Below are 19,486 nucleotides of genomic sequence, written 5' to 3' on the forward strand. Positions count from 1 at the left end.
AGGAAGTTCGAAAACGACAACAACTGAGAAATTGCCAGAAGTGCTAAGTGCAGAGAGTCATGCCACCGTACCATCAGCGACATCTCTTTAAACAATTTAATCACGCCCCTTTTCAAAAATGCTTTGAAATATTCTTCAACATCTATACCCATTTCAATATTTTTAACGTTGCAAAACACGCCTTCAACATTCATCTTGAAGAAGAGGGAAAACACTTGTCCTCAAATGTAACAGCAAATTAATGAATAAACGACTGATGCGCGGAGGGCGTGATAAAATCGGAACATTACTGTACATATAATATACATAATACATAATAAAAGCAGCTTGTTTTACTCACGCAAGGCCATTAACAATAAAATCAGCATCAAACTGCGATTTCCGACCAAAATAATTTTCACTAAAAAAAATATTTGTCATAACTTTTTTGTTTATTAGTTTATCATCACCAAATTTTTATGGTAGATTGCTAATACAATGGACCGTTTTCCCTAAAAAATTACGTTGGAAAAAAGATTGGGTTTTGAGATATTTGAGTTTTTGTGACAAAAATGATATTTTTTAATGTTAAAAAAGATTTTTTTTCACAGTGTATATTTTCTTAGGAATCACCATTTAGATATCTAACTTTGCTGAACAATAAAATCAGCATCAAACTGTGATTTCTGACCGAAATAATTTACACAGAAAAAAATATTTACCAAATGTGAAAATTGTGAAATGTTTGAAATGTTATAACTTTTTAGTTTATTAGGTTACCATCACCAATTTTTTATGGTAGATTGCTAATACAATGGACCGTCTTCCCTAAAAAAATCACGTTGGTAAAAAGATAGGGTTTTGAGTTATTTGAGTTTTGGTGGCAAAAATTATATTTTTTCATGTTAAAAAAGATTTTTTTTTACAGTGTATATTTTCTTAGGAATCACCATTTAGTTATCTAACTTTGCTGAAAAACTCATAGCAATCGAACGAACCATTTTGGCTGTGCAGATTTTTGAATATTTTTGAACCATTTTCACATACACCCTTTTGAAAAGTTAGTCGTGATTCAAAATAAAAATTTGATATCGAAAAATAGCGATTTAGATGGAACTGAAAAACAGTGCAAAGTTTCAGTTCAATAGAAAATCATGAATTAAAAAATTTCCTTAATTTTGATGCTGTTGCTTGGAATCGCTCTTGTGTCTTCTTGTGTCTTCTTGTGTCTTCTTGTGACTTCTTGTGTCTTCTTGTGTTCTTGTGTCTTCTTGTGTCTTCTTGTGTCTTCTTGTGTCTTCTTGTGTCTTCTTGTGTCTTCTTGTGTCTTCTTGTGTCTTCTTGTGTCTTCTTGTGTCTTCTTGTGTCTTCTTGTGTCTTCTTGTGTCTTCTGGGTCTTCTTGTGTCTTCTTGTGTCTGCTTATGTCTTCTTGTATCTTCTTGTGTCTTCTTGTGTCTTCTTGTGTCTTCTTGTGTCTTCTTGTGTCTTCTTGTGTCTTCTTGTGTCTTCTTGTGTCTTCTTGTGTCTTCTTGTGTCTTCTTGTGTCTTCTTGTGTCTTCTTGTATCTTCTTGTGTCTTCTTGTGTCTTCTTGTGTCTTCTTGTGTCTTTTTGTGTCTTTATGTGTCTTCTTGTGTCTTCTTGTGTCTTCTTGTGTCTTCTTGTGTCTTCTTGTGTCTTCTTGTGTCTTCTTGTGTCTTCTTGTGTCTTCTTGTGTCTTCTTGTGTTCTTGTGTCTTCTTGTGTCTTCTTGTGTCTTCTTGTATCTTCTTGTGTCTTCTTGTGTCTTCTTGTGTCTTCTTGTGTCTTCTTGTGTCTTCTTGTGTCTTCTTGTGTCTTCTTGTGTCTTCTTGTGTCTTCTTGTGTCTTCTTGTGTCTTCTTGTGTCTTCTTGTGTCTTCTTGTGTCTTCTTGTGTCTTCTTGTGTCTTCTTGTGTCTTCTTGTGTCTTCTTGTGTCTTCTTGTGTCTTCTTGTGTCTTCTTGTGTCTTCTGGGTCTTCTTGTGTCTTCTTATGTCTTCTTGTATCTTCTTGTGTCTTCTTGTGTCTTCTTGTGTCTTCTTGTGTCTTCTTGTGTCTTCTTGTGTCTTCTTGTGTCTTCTTGTGTCTTCTTGTGTCTTCTTGTGTCTTCTGGGTCTTCTTGTGTCTTCTTGTGTCTTCTTATGTCTTCTTGTATCTTCTTGTGTCTTCTTGTGTCTTCTTGTGTCTTCTTGTGTCTTCTTGTGTCTTCTTGTGTCTTCTTGTGTCTTCTTGTGTCTTCTTGTGTCTTCTTGTGTCTTCTTGTGTCTTCTTGTGTCTTCTTGTGTCTTCTTGTGTCTTCTTGTGTCTTCTTGTGTCTTCTTGTGTCTTCTTGTGTCTTCTTGTGTCTTCTTGTGTCTTCTTGTGTCTTCTTGTGTCTTCTTGTGTCTTCTTGTGTCTTCTTGTGTCTTCTTGTGTCTTCTTTCGTCTTCTTGTGTCTTCTTGTGTCTTCTTGTGTATTCTTGTGTCTTCTTGTGTCTTCTTGTGTCTTCTTGTGTCTTCTTGTGTCTTCTTGTGTCTTCTTGTGTCTTCTTGTGTCTTCTTGTGTCTTCTTGTGTCTTCTTGTGTCTTCTTGTGTCTTCTTGTGTCTTCTTGTGTCTTCTTGTGTCTTCTTGTGTCTTCTTGTGTCTTCTTGTGTCTTCTTGTGTCTTCTTGTGCCTTCTTGCGTCTTCTGGGTCTTCTGGGTATTCTGGGCCTTCTGGGCCTTCTGGGTCTTCTGGGTATTCTGGGTCTTCTGGGTCTTCTGGGTCTTCTGGGTCTTCTGGGTCTTCTGGGTCTTCTGGGTCTTCTGGGTCTTCTGGGTCTTCTGGGTCTTCTGGGTCTTCTGGGTCTTCTGGGTCTTCTGGGTCTTCTGGGTCTTCTGGGTCTTCTGGGTCTTCTGGGTCTTCTGGGTCTTCTGGGTCTTCTGGGTCTTCTGGGTCTTCTGGGTCTTCTGGGTCTTCTGGGTCTTCTGGGTCTTCTGGGTCTTCTGGGTCTTCTGGGTCTTCTGGGTCTTCTGGGTCTTCTGGGTCTCCTGGTTCTTCTAAGTCTTCGGGATCTTCTGAATATAATATTTCTTTGAGATTTTGTGAATCATCTGGATCTTTCGGATATTCTGGATCTGTTGGATCTTCTAGAGTACCTAAATCTTCTGGATCTTTTAGAACTTCTGGATCGTAAAAATATTCTTGGTGTTCTTGTGTCTTCTTGTGTCTTCTGGGTTTTCTGGGTCTTCTGGGTCTTCTGGGTCTTCTGGGTCTTATGGGCCTTCTGGGCCTTCTGGGTATTCTGAGTCTTCTGGTTTTTTTTTCTTTTTATTCGTGAATTTTAACTTAGGCTCATTCTTCACACAGTCTTCTGGGTCTTCTGGGTCTTCTGGGTCTTCTGTGACTTCTGGGTCTTCTGGGTCTTCTGGTTCTTCTAAGTCTTCAGGATCCTCTGAATATAAAATTTCTTTAAGATTTTGTGAATCATCTGGATCTTTCGGATATTCTGGATCTGTTGGATCTTCTAGATTACCTACGTCTTCTGGATCTTTTAGAACTTCTGGATCCTAAAAATATTCTTGGTGTTCTTGTGTCTTCTTGTGTCTTCTTGTGTCTTCTTGTGTCTTCTTGTGTCTTCTTGTGTCTTCTTGTGTCTTCTTGTGTCTTCTTGTGTCTTCTTGTGTCTTCTTGTGTCTTCTTGTGTCTTCTTGTGTCTTCTTGTGTCTTCTTGTGTCTTCTTGTGTCTTCTTGTGTCTTCTTGTGTCTTCTTGTGCCTTCCTGCGTCTTCTGGGTCTTCTGGGTATTCTGGGCCTTCTGGGCCTTCTGGGTCTTCAGGGTATTCTGGGTCTTCTGGGTCTTCTGGGTCTTCTGGGTCTTCTGGGTCTTCTGGGTCTTCTGGGTCTTCTGGGTCTCCTGGTTCTTCTAAGTCTTCGGGATCTTCTGAATATAATATTTCTTTTAGATTTTGTGAATCATCTGGATCTTTCGGATATTCTGGATCTGTTGGATCTTCTAGATTACCTAAATCTTCTGGATCTTTTAGAACTTCTGGATCCTAAAAATATTCTTGGTGTTCTTGTGTCTTCTTGTGTCTTCTGGGTTTTCTGGGTCTTCTGGTTCTTCTGGGTCTTCTTGTGTCTTCTGGGTCTTCTGGGTCTTCTAGGTCTTCTGGGTCTTCTGGGTCTTCTGGGTCTTCTGGGTCTTATGGGCCTTCTGGGCCTTCTGGGTCTTCTGAGTCTTCCGGTTTTTTTTTCTTTTTATTTATGAATTTTAACTTAGGCTCATTCTTCACACAGTCTTCTGGGTCTTCTGTGACTTCTGGGTCTTCTGGTTCTTTTAAGTCTTCAGGATCCTCTGAATATAATATTTCTTTTAGATTTTGTGAATCATCTGGATCTTTCGGATATTCTGGATCTGTTGGATCTTCTAGATTACCTACATCTTCTGGATCTTTTAGAACTTCTGGATCCTAAAAATATTCTTGGTGTTTTTGTGTCTTCTTGTGTCTTCTTGTGTCTTCTTGTGTCTTCTTGTGTCTTCTTGTGTCTTCTTGTGTCTTCTTGTGTCTTCTTGTGTCTTCTTGTGTCTTCTTGTGTATTCTTGTGTCTTCTTGTGTCTTCTTGTATCTTCTGGGTCTTCTTGGTCTTCTGGGTCTTCTGAGTCTTCTGGGTATTCTTGTACGTTTGTTTAATAACGTTTTCGATGTTTAACTTCAACAAATGATGCCGAATAAGAAGTAAAAAGTAAGCAGTGGTGAGTGAGGAGTGACCAGAGCAGAATGTGGATTTAGCAGTAAAAGTAAGAAACTGGAATAAGCTATGAGGAATAACCAGTGAAGAAGTGAGGAATGAGAAATGAGCAGAGTGAAATATGAGAAGTTTGGAGTGATAGGACTGAGCTGTGATAAGTGCGGGGTAAGCAGTGAATAGTGAATATTGATTTGTGAGGAATGCAAAACAGTGACTCAATTCTGAGTAGCGTAGCGAGGAGTGGGCAGGGAGGCGTTAGCAGTGAGTAGTATGAGTGAGCATTGATTTCTGAGTAATGAACAAAGAAGAGTAAATGAGAAGAGAGCAGTGCTGTGTGAAAGAGTGAGGAATGCGATGTGAGTAGTAAGTAGTAGTGGTAAGAGAGAAGTGACAAGAGTGATAAGTGAGAAGTGACAAGAGAGAAGTAGTGTAGAATGTGAAGTAAGAAGTGAGCAATGTCAAGCAATGAGAAGTGAACTGTGAAAAGTGAGTAGCGAAGAGCGAGCAGTGACAAGTGAGCCAAGAGAAAAGTAAGGAATGAGTAGTGAACAGTGAGTCGTGAAGTGTCAGGAATGAGAAATGAGAAACATAGAGTGAGTAATGAGAAGGGACCATTGAAGAATGAGGAGTGAGCAGTGAGTGAAAAGGGAACATTGAAAAGTAAGACAAGTAAATAATGAGGAGTGTGAATTAGTGAAAATTGAAGAGTTAGTAATGAGAAGCGAGCAGCGATTAGTCAGAAGTAAGAAATAAGCAGGGCGGAACGATAAATGTAAAAAATTAAAAAGAGGAGTTTATAGCGCAGTGAGAAGTGCGAAGTTAGCAATAGCGAGTTAGGAGTGACCAGTGATAAGTGATTAGTGAAGAGAGAGAAGTGAGGGGTATCAAATGGGTAGTGTGGAGTGAGAAGTCAATAGTAAGGAGTGAGCAGTAAAAAGTGAAAAACGGGGAGTGGAAATAAAGAAGGAATGAACAGCGTTAATTGAGAAGTATGTAGTAAGTGAGGAGTTTGATGAGTTCAGGAGTGGGAAGTGGGGAAAAAGTGAGATATTAATAGCATGAGTTAGTATGAAAAACTAAAGAGCGTGGAGTGTGTATGAGTTAGGAGTGTTTATCAGTGAGGAGTGAGAAGTGAGTGGTAAGCAGTAAGGAATGAGCCCGTTCCAAAAATACCCATTTTGTTTGGGATTTCAAGAATTAAAAACTTACGCGTTCCTCTAAATTCAGTGACGAATGTCAATTCACTCGTTATCCTGATGAACGAGAGAAAAAATAGTGTTGATGTTCAAATCGCGTTTTCTCATGGGACAACTATGCTGCATGCATTGGTTATCGTAAAAAAATCAATAATTCCTTCTTAGTAGCTGGTCACTAATCACCAACCATGGAAAGCGGATTAGCTATCAGACTAGAAAACTCACATGTTTTCTACCCCACCGGAGTTAAAGCTAAACATTTTCAGCCTTGGGTTTCAGCAGATCAATAGTTGTGTTCCATGGATACCATTTCTCGTCATATTCCTACGTTCATTTACTTGGAATCATTAGTATCGATGAGCTGATACGCAACAAATGGAGCGTTTAATATTTTTGGCCAGTATATTTACACGCTTAAAATTGGATTAGGATCTGGCACCCTAGAGCAAAATCGGCATAAAAATGGTCAGTTGCTCCACAAACTCTGCAAGTTCGGCACAGGACATGCCGGGATCAACACGCAATCGAAAAGCGCCTCGGAGATTGTAACCTAAGTACAAAGTGACTAGTGAACATTTGCTGAGCGAGCACTTGCGATGGCGGCGGCTTACTACGGTCCACCCGCGAACCTGTGGGGTCATGGAGTGACAAACCTCACCGTTGTCGATAAGGTTCCACCGGAGATCATGCACCTGGTCGATCCTCATTGGTATCAGTTTCCACCGCTGAACCCGCTGTGGCACTCGATCATCGGATTTGCCATCTTCGTACTGGGAATGATTTCCACCATCGGAAACGGGTTTGTGATCTACATCTTCTCCACGGAGAAGTCGCTGCGAACGCCGTCGAATCTGTTCGTGGTCAACCTGGCTGTGTCGGACTTCCTGATGATGGCCACGAATGCGACCACCATGGTGTACAACTGTTGGTTCGAAACGTGGTCTCTGGGACTGTTGATGTGCGATCTGTACGCTTTTACCGGGTCGTTGTTCGGATGCTGCTCGATCTGGAGTATGACCATGATCGCCATGGATCGGTACAACGTCATCGTGAAGGGTTTGTCCGGTAAGCCGCTTACGAATGCTGGGGCAAATGTAAGGATTGCGATCTGCTGGACGATTGGGATTGTTTGGGGCAGTATGCCGATGTTGGGCTGGAATCGGTATGTGCCGGAAGGGAATATGACCGCTTGCGGAACGGATTACCTTACGGACGATTGGCTCAGCAAGTCGTATATCCTGTGTTACTCGTTTTGTGTGTATTACGTTCCACTGTTCACCATCATCTACTGCTACGTTTACATTGTTAAGGTAAATCCGACCCTTTTTAGCACTGAAGCATTTAACGAAGATTTTCTTTTCCGAACAGGCTGTCACTGTACACGAGCGCACCATGCGAGAGCAGGCGAAACGTATGAACATCCAATCGCTTCGTCAAGGAGACGACGGTAAGGCCGCTGAAATGAAACTGGCCAAAATAGCACTGGTCACCATTTCGCTATGGTTCCTAGCCTGGACCCCGTACACTATCATCAACTACACGGGCGTGTTCAAAATCGCAAACCTTACGCCCCTGGGCACCATCTGGGGCTCGGTGTTCGCCAAGTGTAGTTCCGTGTACAATCCGATCGTGTACGGCATCAGCCATCCAAAGTATCGGGCGGCGCTGGTCCGACGGTTCCCAGCGTTGGGATGTAGCGATGATGCCACGACGGCCGGTGGTGGCGATGAGAAGTCGATGGCTTCGGGGGTGTCGGCAGTTAGTGGTGGGATGGCGGATGCGCCGACTGCAACAACGACCGCTTGAAAAGGGGTAAAGAATGGATTTTTTGATATTGACCTGGCAATTTTCTGTATAATATTCTACTAATTTATGTTGTGCTCAGAAATAAAAATTGACTATTATGGCAAACACATTCAGAGCCCATCAATTATTGAAGAAATATCAACATCCTAATCTTGAAAAATATTTTCAGAGGAATTCAATGAAGAGTAACAATCTGTTCCAGCCATCTTAGCCAACTACAGTTGAATCACTTGGCTTGATACGGAACCTCGCGATACAGGCGACTTGCTCCGCCAAAGCTCAACTCCTAAATAAGGCAGCATCACACTGCCCACCTCGTCATGATGCTTGCTAGGGGAAGGAAACCCAAGGGGAATGTCACTAATCTCTGTTTACACCAGTGGTCACCAAAGTGCGGCCCGCGGGCCGCACGTGATGCCGAGTTCTCTATGTTGCCGTAAAATTCCTTGCAATGTTTCTTATGGAGATTGTTCTACTCTTAAAGGAATCTAGAAAAACGTGTTGAATGATTCACAAATGGATCCAGGAGGTGCAATACAAGTAGTTGAGAAAATAGGCCTGAGGATCACTGGTTTACACCCCACATTTGGAAATAACTGCAAGATTCAATTCTAAGAATTCTAGATTTTTAAATTTCCCGGTAAAAATAAAAGCGAATTACTTGCGTTGGTTCCTGCTGGAGATTCAAAATTTAAAGTACCGCTTTCTCTGCGTTTAGCAACGCACAATACTTCGCGTATTGATCCTTCGACGCCAAGTTTCTTCCTTATTTCCACTCGTGCTGGGCGTTTAACTAGTATGCGTTTTACGAATAGTATGTGTCCACATTTTTGGCAACAGCTCAAATTCTCAGCCAAAAGAGAACCTTTTTATTTATAGAGTTTTCCATATCTCTCCAATTTTGTGTGTCATTCAAATTCAACGAAGAAAAGCTTTCTGGTCAAAGTGCCAGGTTGCATTCCAAAAAGAGTAACCAAAAGAACTTCCTGAGTCCTGAGGAGCATGATGCCCTTGATTAGCTAGATCATCGGCAATCTTTTTGCCTATGGTGCATGCGTTCCAAGGCACTCAGACAAAAGTTTTGTTAGTGAAAGTACCTTTGCACCTCAATCAACCACGAGTGTCCAACCAGCCCATAACCTAAAGCGGATAGACAACCCGCGAAGTCCGAGAATACAACGATCCGAGACTCGTTTGCATGCCTGCACATTTGCAGTAATTCTTCGGCCTTAGTGAGAAAGGTGACGCGCTCGTCATCAAGACGGAGGAGTCCGAGTACTCAACCGATACAAGTACTCAGCAACGCCAAGCTCGTGGATCTAGGACTAGGACCCGACGTACTGCGTACTGCCTTCGACGTAGGCGACCATCGAGCTCAATCGTGACAAAGAGCTCAAGGGCACCGCCTACAATTGTACGACGGAAGAGGTGCAGGTGGCCAGCCGTTCGGTTTCGGAAAGGTCCAGCAGGGACACAGGTGGCCTTGCTATAGCTACTTGATCCTAAGAAGTTTGTTAAAGTAGGGAAATTGGAGATGGGCTGGTCAATATTCCAATTGACCATACACGAGCCATCGGTGGCTTGCTTCAGGTGTGTGGAACCAGGGCACAATGAGACTGCAGTAGTCCTGACAAGAGCAAGCTTTGTAGGCGATGTGACGATGAAGGCCACAAGGCACAAGGCTGGTTCTGGGAAATCCGTCAACAGTGAGCACCCGACGGGGGTCCAAGGTGCCCGGCCAGAAATTGGTGTCTACCACTTTCGAGGGCTTCGTGGTCGATAAAGTAAACGGGGTCTTCTTCTGTAGGTGTAATGCGCCTCCATGGTGGTGGATCGAGCAGTTCACGCGTATGCTGGACTGGATGACAACTGTGCTGACAGGGCGAAGGTCAGTGATAATTGCGGATGACTTCAATACCTGGGCCGTGGAATGGGGAAGTCATTTACGAGCCAGCGGGGACAGATCCTGCTAGAGACGCTGGCTATGCTAGATGTCGATCTGGCTAACGTCGGTACCAAGAGTACCTACAGTTGGAACGGTGCGGAGTCAATCATTGACGTTACTTTTTGTAGTCCTGGCCTAACAAGTAGTTCGAACTGGAAGGTAGACGATGATTACACTCATAGCGATCACCTGGCGGTTCGCCATAGTATCGACTACAACAACAGCAGGCAGCGGGTAGAAGAAGAGGCGGCTAGGCCAAGGCCAAGCCCTCGCAGGTGGAAGACATCATACTTCGAAGAAGGGATATTTAGGGAGGCGCTCCGTCGTCAGCGAAACTTGCTTGGTTTAGACGACGACGAGCTGGTAGCGGTGCTCTTACGTGCGTGTGATGTGATTATGCCCAGGCGAGTCCACCTTAGAAATGGGAGGCCACCAGCTTACTGGTGGACTCAAGCAATTGCGGACCTGTGCCGCGCCTGCCTACGGGCTGGACGGCGGATGCAGCGAGCACGATCTGAGGAAGAGCGAAACGAACGATGGGTGATGTTCGTCGCTGCAAAAGCCACGCTGAAGGCCGAGATAAGGGCAAGCCAAAAGGCCTGCTTCGAGGGTCTCAGTCAGAGTGCCAATGCTAATCCGTGGGGTAATGCCTACAGGATCGTGATGACCAAGACGAGAGGTGTAATGGCTCCTACAGAACAATCTGCAGAGATATTGGAGGGGATCATAGAGAGTTTTTTTTTGCGTCATGATTCTGTCCGTGGCCTTCTTTCGTAGGACAGCTGCGGACTGGGGCTGGCGATGATGCTGCCAGGGATGGAACTTGCGGGGATTGCAAAATCACTTATCGTAGGTGAGGCCCCAGGTCCGGACGGAGTTCCGAACCTGGCCTTGAAAGTACCTATTGCAGAGGCTCCCGAGATGTTTGGGGCTGCTATGCAGACCTGCCTGGACGAGGGAGTTTTCAAAGAGGTTTGGAAAGGGCAGAGCTTGGTACTATTGCCAATGGCGGAGAAACCATCTGGAGACCCATCGGCGTATAGACCAATATGATTGATCGACACGGCGGGGAAGGTGCTAGAAAAGATCATCCTCAATAGAATGTTGAGGTTCACTGGGGTGTAAATGGTCTCTGGAACAGCTAGTTCAGCTTCCGGAAGGGGAGTTCGACCGTAGACGTTATCCTGTCGGTTACAAAAACCGTCGAGATAGCGCTCCAGCGTAAGAGAAGGGGGATTCGCAACTGTGCAGTAGTGTCCCTGGATGTAAGGAACGCGTTCAGTGGCGCCAGTTGGCCGGCTATTGCCGATGCGGTCCTGCGCTAGTGTACAAGATTCTAGGAAGTGACTTCCAGAATCGAGTACTAGTTTACGATACAGAGGTGGTTCAGAAGTACTTTCTTATAACTACACGAGTCCTGCAAGGTTCCATCCTGGTCCCGGTGTTATGGAATGTCATGTACGAAGAGGTGTTCAGGTCAAAGTTCCCTAAGCGAGAGGCAATTACCGATTCCGCTGACGACATTACACTGAAGATCCACGGTGAATCGATCGAAGAAGTGGAATTGACTGCTGCCCACTCGAATGCAGTTGTGGAGGAGTGGATGAGATCCAGGGCACTGGAATTGGCTCATCGCAAAACTGAGGTGGTGTTTGTGATCAACCGAAAGTCGGAGCTGCACTATCACTTTGAAGCGATCCGTCAGACACTTGGGGTGATGATCGACGATAAGCTTACCTTCGGTAGCCACGTTGAATATGACTGCGAGAGAGCCTCCACAGCTATAGTGGCACTCTCCCGAATGATGTCCAACAGCTCTGCGATGTGCCAGCAAGTGTAAGCTTCTGGCTAGTGTCACCTCGTCCATACTATACTACATTATGGTAGCCCGGCTTGGGGAACGGTGATATGAAGCACAAGCTACCACGGTAAACTGGAAAGTATTTATAGGCTAATGTACCTGGGGGTTGCGATCGCGTACAGTACCGTGCCACACGATACGCTGTGCCTAAGTAGGTGGTTCAAGGGGTTGGAGTTGGATACGTAGGTCATACTGGTGCCTTGCGGTCGAACTTCGTCGTGGTGTCGAGGTACTGGGTTCAATCCAAGCTCGCGGAGGGTCAACGGTAAAAGCCGGGGTAGGTGAAGCCCCCTTAACGGTAAGGCTTTCTTTGTGGTAGCTGATAGGGCCTTTGCCTTCAGGTGGTCAAATTGCGGTACGTGCAATAACAGTTCTTTGTGATCTTCGCGATTTGCGAATGCTAGAAGTTGTCCACTCGATTAATGTGAACGGGTGACGCCGATCGGACGATTGGAGTCATTTCTGTAGTATGGGTAAATTAAAACAAATTTATTATGACGCACATCCTGAGTGCTTCGCTTTTAGCGTTTATACTGGTTGCTTTAACTTTAGCGTGTTTGACAGCTAGAGCCAGAATTCTCAGTTTTGTGAGTGTTGTTGTCGCGGATGGTTGGTTGTTGAATCCCACGTGAAAGTGATTCGGCTGATGACGGATCAAGCGGATATAAAGAGGTTAGGTATTTCTGGCTCGGCTCTGACACTACAATGACGTAAGTCGGTTTGGAACCGTTGCGCTTCCTCTTGTGATAACGATGCCAAAAAAAAGGTTTGTATGTTTACGGAATAATGATTTCGGCAGTGTCCGGAAGGCTCCGTGGATAGAAAATGGTGTAGGCAAGTTTTCCTGGTAGGCCGCCTGTCACAAGGTAGGCCAGGAGAAGGACAACAGCTTGGTAGGCCAGGAGGAGGACAACAAAATTTCCCGGAAAGACTCCCTGACGCGAGGAGTAGGCCGGGAGGTAAGATTACAGATAAACATATGATGTGATGATGATCACAGACAAACAGATAATGTGATAATTATCACAGACAACCAGATGATGTGATGTTGATCACAAACAGATAATGTGATGATGATCACAGACAAGCAGATAATGTCATGATGATCACAGACAAATAGATAATGTGATGATGAACACAGACAAACAGATGATGTGATGCTGATCACAGACAAACAGATGATTTTTTTGGACACAATGGCGAAGAAGAGAGTACAGAAGAAGGCGGCTGTAGTAACTGGTAAATTAAAACAAATTTATTATAACGCACATTCTGAGTGCTTTGCTTTTAGCGTTTATACTGGTTGCTTTTATTTTAGCGTGTTTGACAGCTAGGGCCAGAATTTTCAGTTTTGTTTCGAGGACGGTTGGGTGCTAAATCCCACGTGAAAGTGATTCGGCTGATGGCGGATCAGCCGAATAGAAATGGGTTAGGTATTTTTGGCTCGGCTCGGGCATTACAATTTCCTCATGGTGTTTCCCAGGTAGAACGAAGTGTTCGATTGGTTTGTGTACTACGAGGCGTTAGTCATAAGTGCCATTTACACTTATCAATAAATTGATTCAACCAAGAGGTTCAATCCTTCCTTCAACTTCATCAAGAAACACAAATTGATAGAAATATTGCTAAATGTATTGCTTGCATTTTTATTGCGAAGAAGATGGATGATAATGTTGAATCTTGATATAAATACTGACCAACCTGCAAAAGCGAGATTGAGGTTGGTGTTTATATCTTCAATAATTTCCCCTCCGAAAGATTGATCCAACCACCGCTATCATCCAGTTTGACCAAACCATCAAGATCATCCAAGTCCGTCAAACTTTCCCCTTGAGTTGTTTTATTCGATCAATCCAGCAGGGTAAAAGAGTCAGCAGATTGAGCGAAGACCATCCCATCAGTGAGGAAGAGATAGCAATTCACCAACATTCAGCGCGTGGTTCACGGCGTTCATGGTGGCCAGCTCAATTGAATTTTATGGAATGCTTTGAAAGCAAATTTTTAGAAATAAAGTGTCACGTTTTTGCATTGTAAATAAAATAAAGACTTGATCATTAGAAAAGTGCAAATTTCTATATTTCACTTGCTTATTCAATTCCATTAATGATTATGAAAAAAAAAATAATGTTTTAATAATTCTGGTGATTTACCACGCCATATTCGATTTTTTGTAAGCATTCATAAACTCTTATTTATTGAACCCAATCTCTCGGATGAGTATGATGAATTGGTAAATAGTGGATCTATTTATTAATTCATCATGCTATTTTTCCTAATGTCTTGAGAAGGTTAATGTTTTTTTTTTAATTTCTAACACAAGTTATGAACTTCTACCGGTGAACCAAAATATTTCATACAAAATGGAGCTTAAACAATAAGTATGAACAGTTAGGATCGAACTTCAACATGTAAATTTGGAAATCACTCTAAGGGGCTTTTCCCTCTTACAAAATTTAAAGTTAAAAATAAATAAATAATTAAATAATTAGGTTCGAACAAGTTTTGATTTTTGCTAATGTCATAGTCATAGTAAATATGTAAAGCAGTAGAGGTTTGGAAAACAAAGGCTGATATGAGGTTATTGCCATATTGATTTGGTTGTTTCGGCTATAATTGAAAATGTTTGCTTTATCCGTTATTAACAGGTTTATCTATAGCTAGATTGATTACTGAACGATGATTAAATTATATGCCTTGAGAGTGACTTTGAGTATTATTGGCAGTGTTTCTCTCTTTGCCATAAGAGTTTTTTGTCGTCCAAATAGCTTGAAACTTAGTTGTAAACAGTTTGATTGGCAAAATGTGACGCCAACTTTCAGTTTATCAGACTTTAGATAACACCCCATGACGAAGAGAACAAAGCTGTCGAAAATATACTGAGTTTTGTAGCATTTTATACTAAAGGCACTAGAAAATCGCATATGCGTTAGTGGAAATTAAAGATGTGATATAAAACATGATGAACCAATGTTAAATATTAAACATTATTCCTAAATAATCTAATGAAAATTTACGATGCGCAACATGTGCTTGAAAATGTTTATTTGGCAGCGCTTTCTTGTTTCCTTTATCCCACCATTCCATCAAGTATTTCTTTCTCAAGGATTATTGATGAAATCACGAGGATCAAACCAAGTATCAATCCAATATCTTTCACGAGAGATAGATCAAGCCGAGGCTCGAGCAGAGAGAAAATCTCCCGGCAGTATGAGAGAAGTTAATGCATAAAGAGAAAAAAAAAACAAGTGTCCGTGCATGCTTATCATACGTGCACAGCTAGCAAAGCAAAGCCTTTTAGGCCGGAACAAATCTCATTTTCTTCTTATGTCACAATACTCGTTGGCTCGCTAAGGGGGAGGACAATAAATAATAAATGTATGTGACGAAGAAATACCCAAACAATTTGGCAAAATCTATAAACTCATCGGATTTGTTAAGAAATTTTCTGTGCAACTCTAATTTCACCTTGAAATTTTAGAATTTCTTGAATAATTTATTGTTGTCCCCCCTCAAAATGTTGAATATCGACCAAAATTTTCCGAGGGGGCGGTGACATAAGAGAAAATCGAAATTTGTGTCAACCTTATGGAATCAATGCGTCGTCGGTGGGTGTGCGGTTGATTTTCAGTCCTACCGATCCCAATGCCCAATGTATACAATGCATTTCTGTCACATTTTTATTTATGTTTTTAATGAATTTTCTATTCACATTAATTCTTCTAAGCTTTACCATTTTTACATATGTAATCAAACATTTTACATATTTTTTTATTACGAAAAGTTTTTGGACAGCCCATGGGATGGGACTCGAAACACCATCAGTGCCGTCTTGCTGAATTACCTTTATATTTCGACATTACACAAAATTACTACAGAAGGGTGTTCTTTGTCAGAAGGGGGTATTTCTAATTTATAGGCAACGCAGCTAAGCATGTTACCACCCTAATGTGCAAATTATTAATTAACTGGTGTTAGAAACCGCCAGTGCACCAGTAATTTTTAGCAAAGTTCGGTGGGACACCAACCGAGTTATAAGATTACACAAAAAATGTTGTGAACTGTTTATTGCTGACTGCACCCCAAGTTGGACTGACACAATAGTGTGCACACACCTTCAAAGTGTGATTGCAGCGCAGGGATACGTCGGATCGAATTGAGGTCTTCGGTGCACTTATTCCTTGTAAATGGAGGAATAAGTGCACCGAAGACGTCGAGACGATCCGAGGCAAATGTGCACTTTTATCACACTTTTTAGGCGTACCAAAAAAAGTGTGATAGTCCAATTTGAGATGTAGTCTGCAATATTATCGCTAATGCATTGTAATCGTTGGGTTCATTACATTTACCTCTGCATAAACTTATATAAACTTTGCATAAATTTACTACATTACTTCTGCATAAATTGTTTTTTTTTTGTTCGATGATTTATTACATCTGAATTCAGTTTTTTTGTATAATATATTTAGCTATTGAAATTTATTTAAATTTAAATTTAAATTTTATATTTAAAAAAAATACGGCAACACGGCAGAATGCACTGCAATGATGACGCTCTCGTTCACGCGCTGCTGCATTGAAAGAATGATAGGTTGATCTGGAGGGAAAATATTGAACCAATCAATTGATCCATGGAATAATTTGACCCATGGTTTGAACAATCTTCGAGAGGATTGATGTAACAATTTTGAAGGTGGGGAAATATTGTAGAGAAAATTGAAGAAAAATGCGCTATGGAGGGGAAATATTGCTGTGTGGTTGATCAAACGGAAGATAGGGGAAAAGTTGAATGATTGATGTCAATCTATTTTTGAACAATATTATACATTCAATGTTTCCATAAAACGGCCAACTATTGATCAATATATGCACCGTGTGACTGGCGCTATAGCCAAATTCAGTACGCGTATCTCTCGGTTCGTTTGTGACAGCGGCGGCGAATAGAAAAACAAGGCATTTCGGTCATTTTACCCAAGGTTAGTAAAAGGAAGGTAATCCAATATGTCAGATTCCACCATCCGCCATATTGGAAAACCTAACGACAGCTGGCAAGTTTGTTTTTATTTTTTTCACTAGTGAGATGACAAACAAAAACTTTCAGTCCTAGCAACGTAGCAACCCCACAGAAACCATTCACGCTTAACTTTCTCCGCACTAAAATCTGACAAACTCCATGACACTCATCGAGTGTTTCCTACTTACACGGATTGCAAATTAGCTCGTACACCCACTTAAGCAAATATTTTGCAATATTTTCGGCAAAGCAATCTCTTTTGGTAAAGAAATCACCATAATATTCATAATTAACAAAAATGTGGGGGCACGAGCAAATTTTAAACCTGGGGGAATATTACTCATTTTATGAGTGCCATGGAAATATGTCAACATTGGTTGAGAATGCTGTTGCCGTCGCGGCGCAGCAACGCTTCTGTAGCGTTCTGCAGCATAAACAAACTGGCCGGCTGTCAACTCCATCCCCCCGCAGTGTGCCGCACTCCCCGCATCCACTTACTGCTTATACGCTAACACCTTCCTTATAAACATCTTGAGTGAATGGATCCGTGTTAACCGGAACTCAACGGTACGAGCGAACGGATGAATAAATGTGTTACAGCCTGAGGGTTTCAGCCAAACGGACTCGTATATCGTTTGAATATGTCCCTCTGAGGCCTAAAACAGCGCGGAATGAAAATTCCACAATTTCGTTGTTCGTTTGGGGGATTCGTGACAAGCCGCAATGCTTGCATTGCTGTGGTTCAGGAAATACTCAAGTCATTTTGGTTATCTACGTGGATGATGTACTCATCGCCAGCGGTTATCGGGAAGCTTGTTGGGACAATCAAGAAATGTTTCGCCATCGGGTTTGAGATGACGGACGTCGGGGAGGTGAGGAATTTCTTGGGAATGCGGATTAATCGGACTGCTGAGAAGAAAACCCTTCGGATTAGTTAACGGCGGTATTTGTCAAACCTTTTGAATTCTTTCTAGATTGAGGACTACCAACCGATCACCAAGTCGATGAAAAACCAGATTAAGCTGCCAGAAGATGAAAAGTCGAAGAGAACGAGCAAGCCCTATCGTGAACTGGTTGGATGCGTCATGTACCTACGTTTCGCTAACGTCTCGATCGCACTTGGATCACGGCGTGTGTATGGGAAAAGTTTATAACAAAAAAATAGGCATCGTCAAATTTTTCGCTATTCAAAAATAGAGGCTTTCAGCTTTCATTTGCAGGGTCCCTCAAAAAAATCCACCGAGGGATCCCGAACAACTTTTTCAGAATACTGTTTTTCCCAATACAAAATGCACGGTTCCAAATTAATCCCTATTTCTACTTAACAAACATACCCAATTTTTGTATGAAAAAGTTCCCCCGATGGAATATTTCGATGTTGGGCTTGAATGAAAGCTGGTAGCGTCAACTTTCACGTAGCGTAAAAATTAGCGATGCCTATTTTTTTTGTAATAAATTTGTTCTACCAGACACACCGTGGGATGTTGCTGCAAATTACTTCAGCCAGTTTCAGGCATGCCTCAACGAGATTCACTGCGTACATCTACGCCGTGTATTACGCTACATCAGAGGAATGCTGGATCTCGGGCTGATTAAGTGAGGATGCGACGTTGGTCCGGCACTCGGAGCAGGGCAGTGCACAGAGAATGCGTAAAGGGAGGGGTTTTTGGCATTTTCGGTAAAAGGTGGAGGGGCGCCTAGTATATAAAACTGGCGTATAGGGGAGGGTTTAACACCCAAACCCCCCCCCCCCCCCCTTGTGCGCGGGCTTGACTCGAAGCATATTCTGACGATGACTGGGCGAATGACGTTACTGATCGGACATACACAAAAAGAATCTTACAGGGCCTGCATTCAGGAAGCTTCGAACATACCTAGGATTGATCAACTGCAGGGTTTGAGCGGGTATGTTACGTGTAAAAACTCTACTGCTAAGACCCTACTTGACATCGGCACCCCTGCATACACCCCAATACATTTTAAGAGTATTTTCCGTATTTTAATTTCGATCCGCAAACGCCTTCCACCGGATGATTTTACCTTGGATACGGGCTTGCGCGGGTGCTGATATTTCGTTGGTGGTGATATCTGATATGTCGTGTGCTGAATGTATTTTTGCCTTTCTCGTACACCGAAGTGACGAATTGAGATGATGTCTGTATGTTTGTATGTATGTGTGTATGTGTGTATGTCTGTGCGTAAAATAGTTCACGCATCTTTAAGGCACTTCCCATTGGCCGATTTTTCGGATTATAGTTCAAATTGAACCGGAATTTTACCGCATTGTTTGCTATTAAAAAGGTTCAGATCGGTCGAGGCGTTCGGGAGTTATGGCCTTTTCAGTGATCCGGACCAATACCGGTGAAATTGGCCGTATATAAAACTGAACCAAGCCCCATCATGAAACACATCAAACTGCAGCGATTTTTGTAACCTTTAGTATGGTTGACGAATTTTATGCAAAAATGAACACTGAGGCCAGAAAGGGCTCATTCACAAATATCATAACGCCAAAATTGGCCTGTTTTGACACCTACCCACCCCTCCGTAACATTGTTCGTATGAGAAGAAAAAATATTTGTTCGGGCTGTAACACCATGAAGGACACCCACCCACTCCTCCTGTGATATGACATTTGTGAACAAGCCCAAATTCCACGACGTTGGCCCAAAATTCAAGATGGCAGCCTAAAACTCAAGATGGCGGCTCTAAATTCAAGATGGCGGCTGTTCAATAGAGTTTTAGGCTCTAAAATCATGCAATATAGGTTATTTGGTATTTGGAAGTCTGGACTCCAAAAATGGCGACCATAATATCCAAGATGGAGGTCTAAAGTTCAAGATGGCATTTCAACATTCAAGATAGCTGCTATTTAATGGAGTATTATGTTCTAAAACTAAGCAATATAGGTTTATTTGGTATGGTGAAGATGTCCAGAGTCCAAAAATGGCGACCAGAAT

The 19,486-nt window shown here is 42.3% G+C and overlaps 1 protein-coding gene across 1 annotated transcript; it reads left to right on the top strand.

The window, feature by feature from the left end:
* The first annotated feature begins 5,534 nt into the window (after positions 1 to 5,534).
* On the top strand, positions 5,535 to 7,727 carry LOC109421127 (opsin-1-like). Its single transcript, XM_019695624.3, has 2 exons — positions 5,535 to 7,213; positions 7,272 to 7,727. The coding sequence occupies exons 1-2, from the start codon at positions 6,500 to 6,502 to the stop codon at positions 7,707 to 7,709; spliced, it is 1,152 nt and encodes a 383-aa protein (XP_019551169.3). The 5' UTR covers positions 5,535 to 6,499; the 3' UTR covers positions 7,710 to 7,727.
* Positions 7,728 to 19,486: the final 11,759 nt, after the last annotated feature.

This window comes from Aedes albopictus, chromosome 1 (assembly GCF_035046485.1).
Source record: "Aedes albopictus strain Foshan chromosome 1, AalbF5, whole genome shotgun sequence".
In the NCBI taxonomy this organism is placed as follows: Eukaryota; Metazoa; Arthropoda; class Insecta; order Diptera; family Culicidae; genus Aedes; species Aedes albopictus.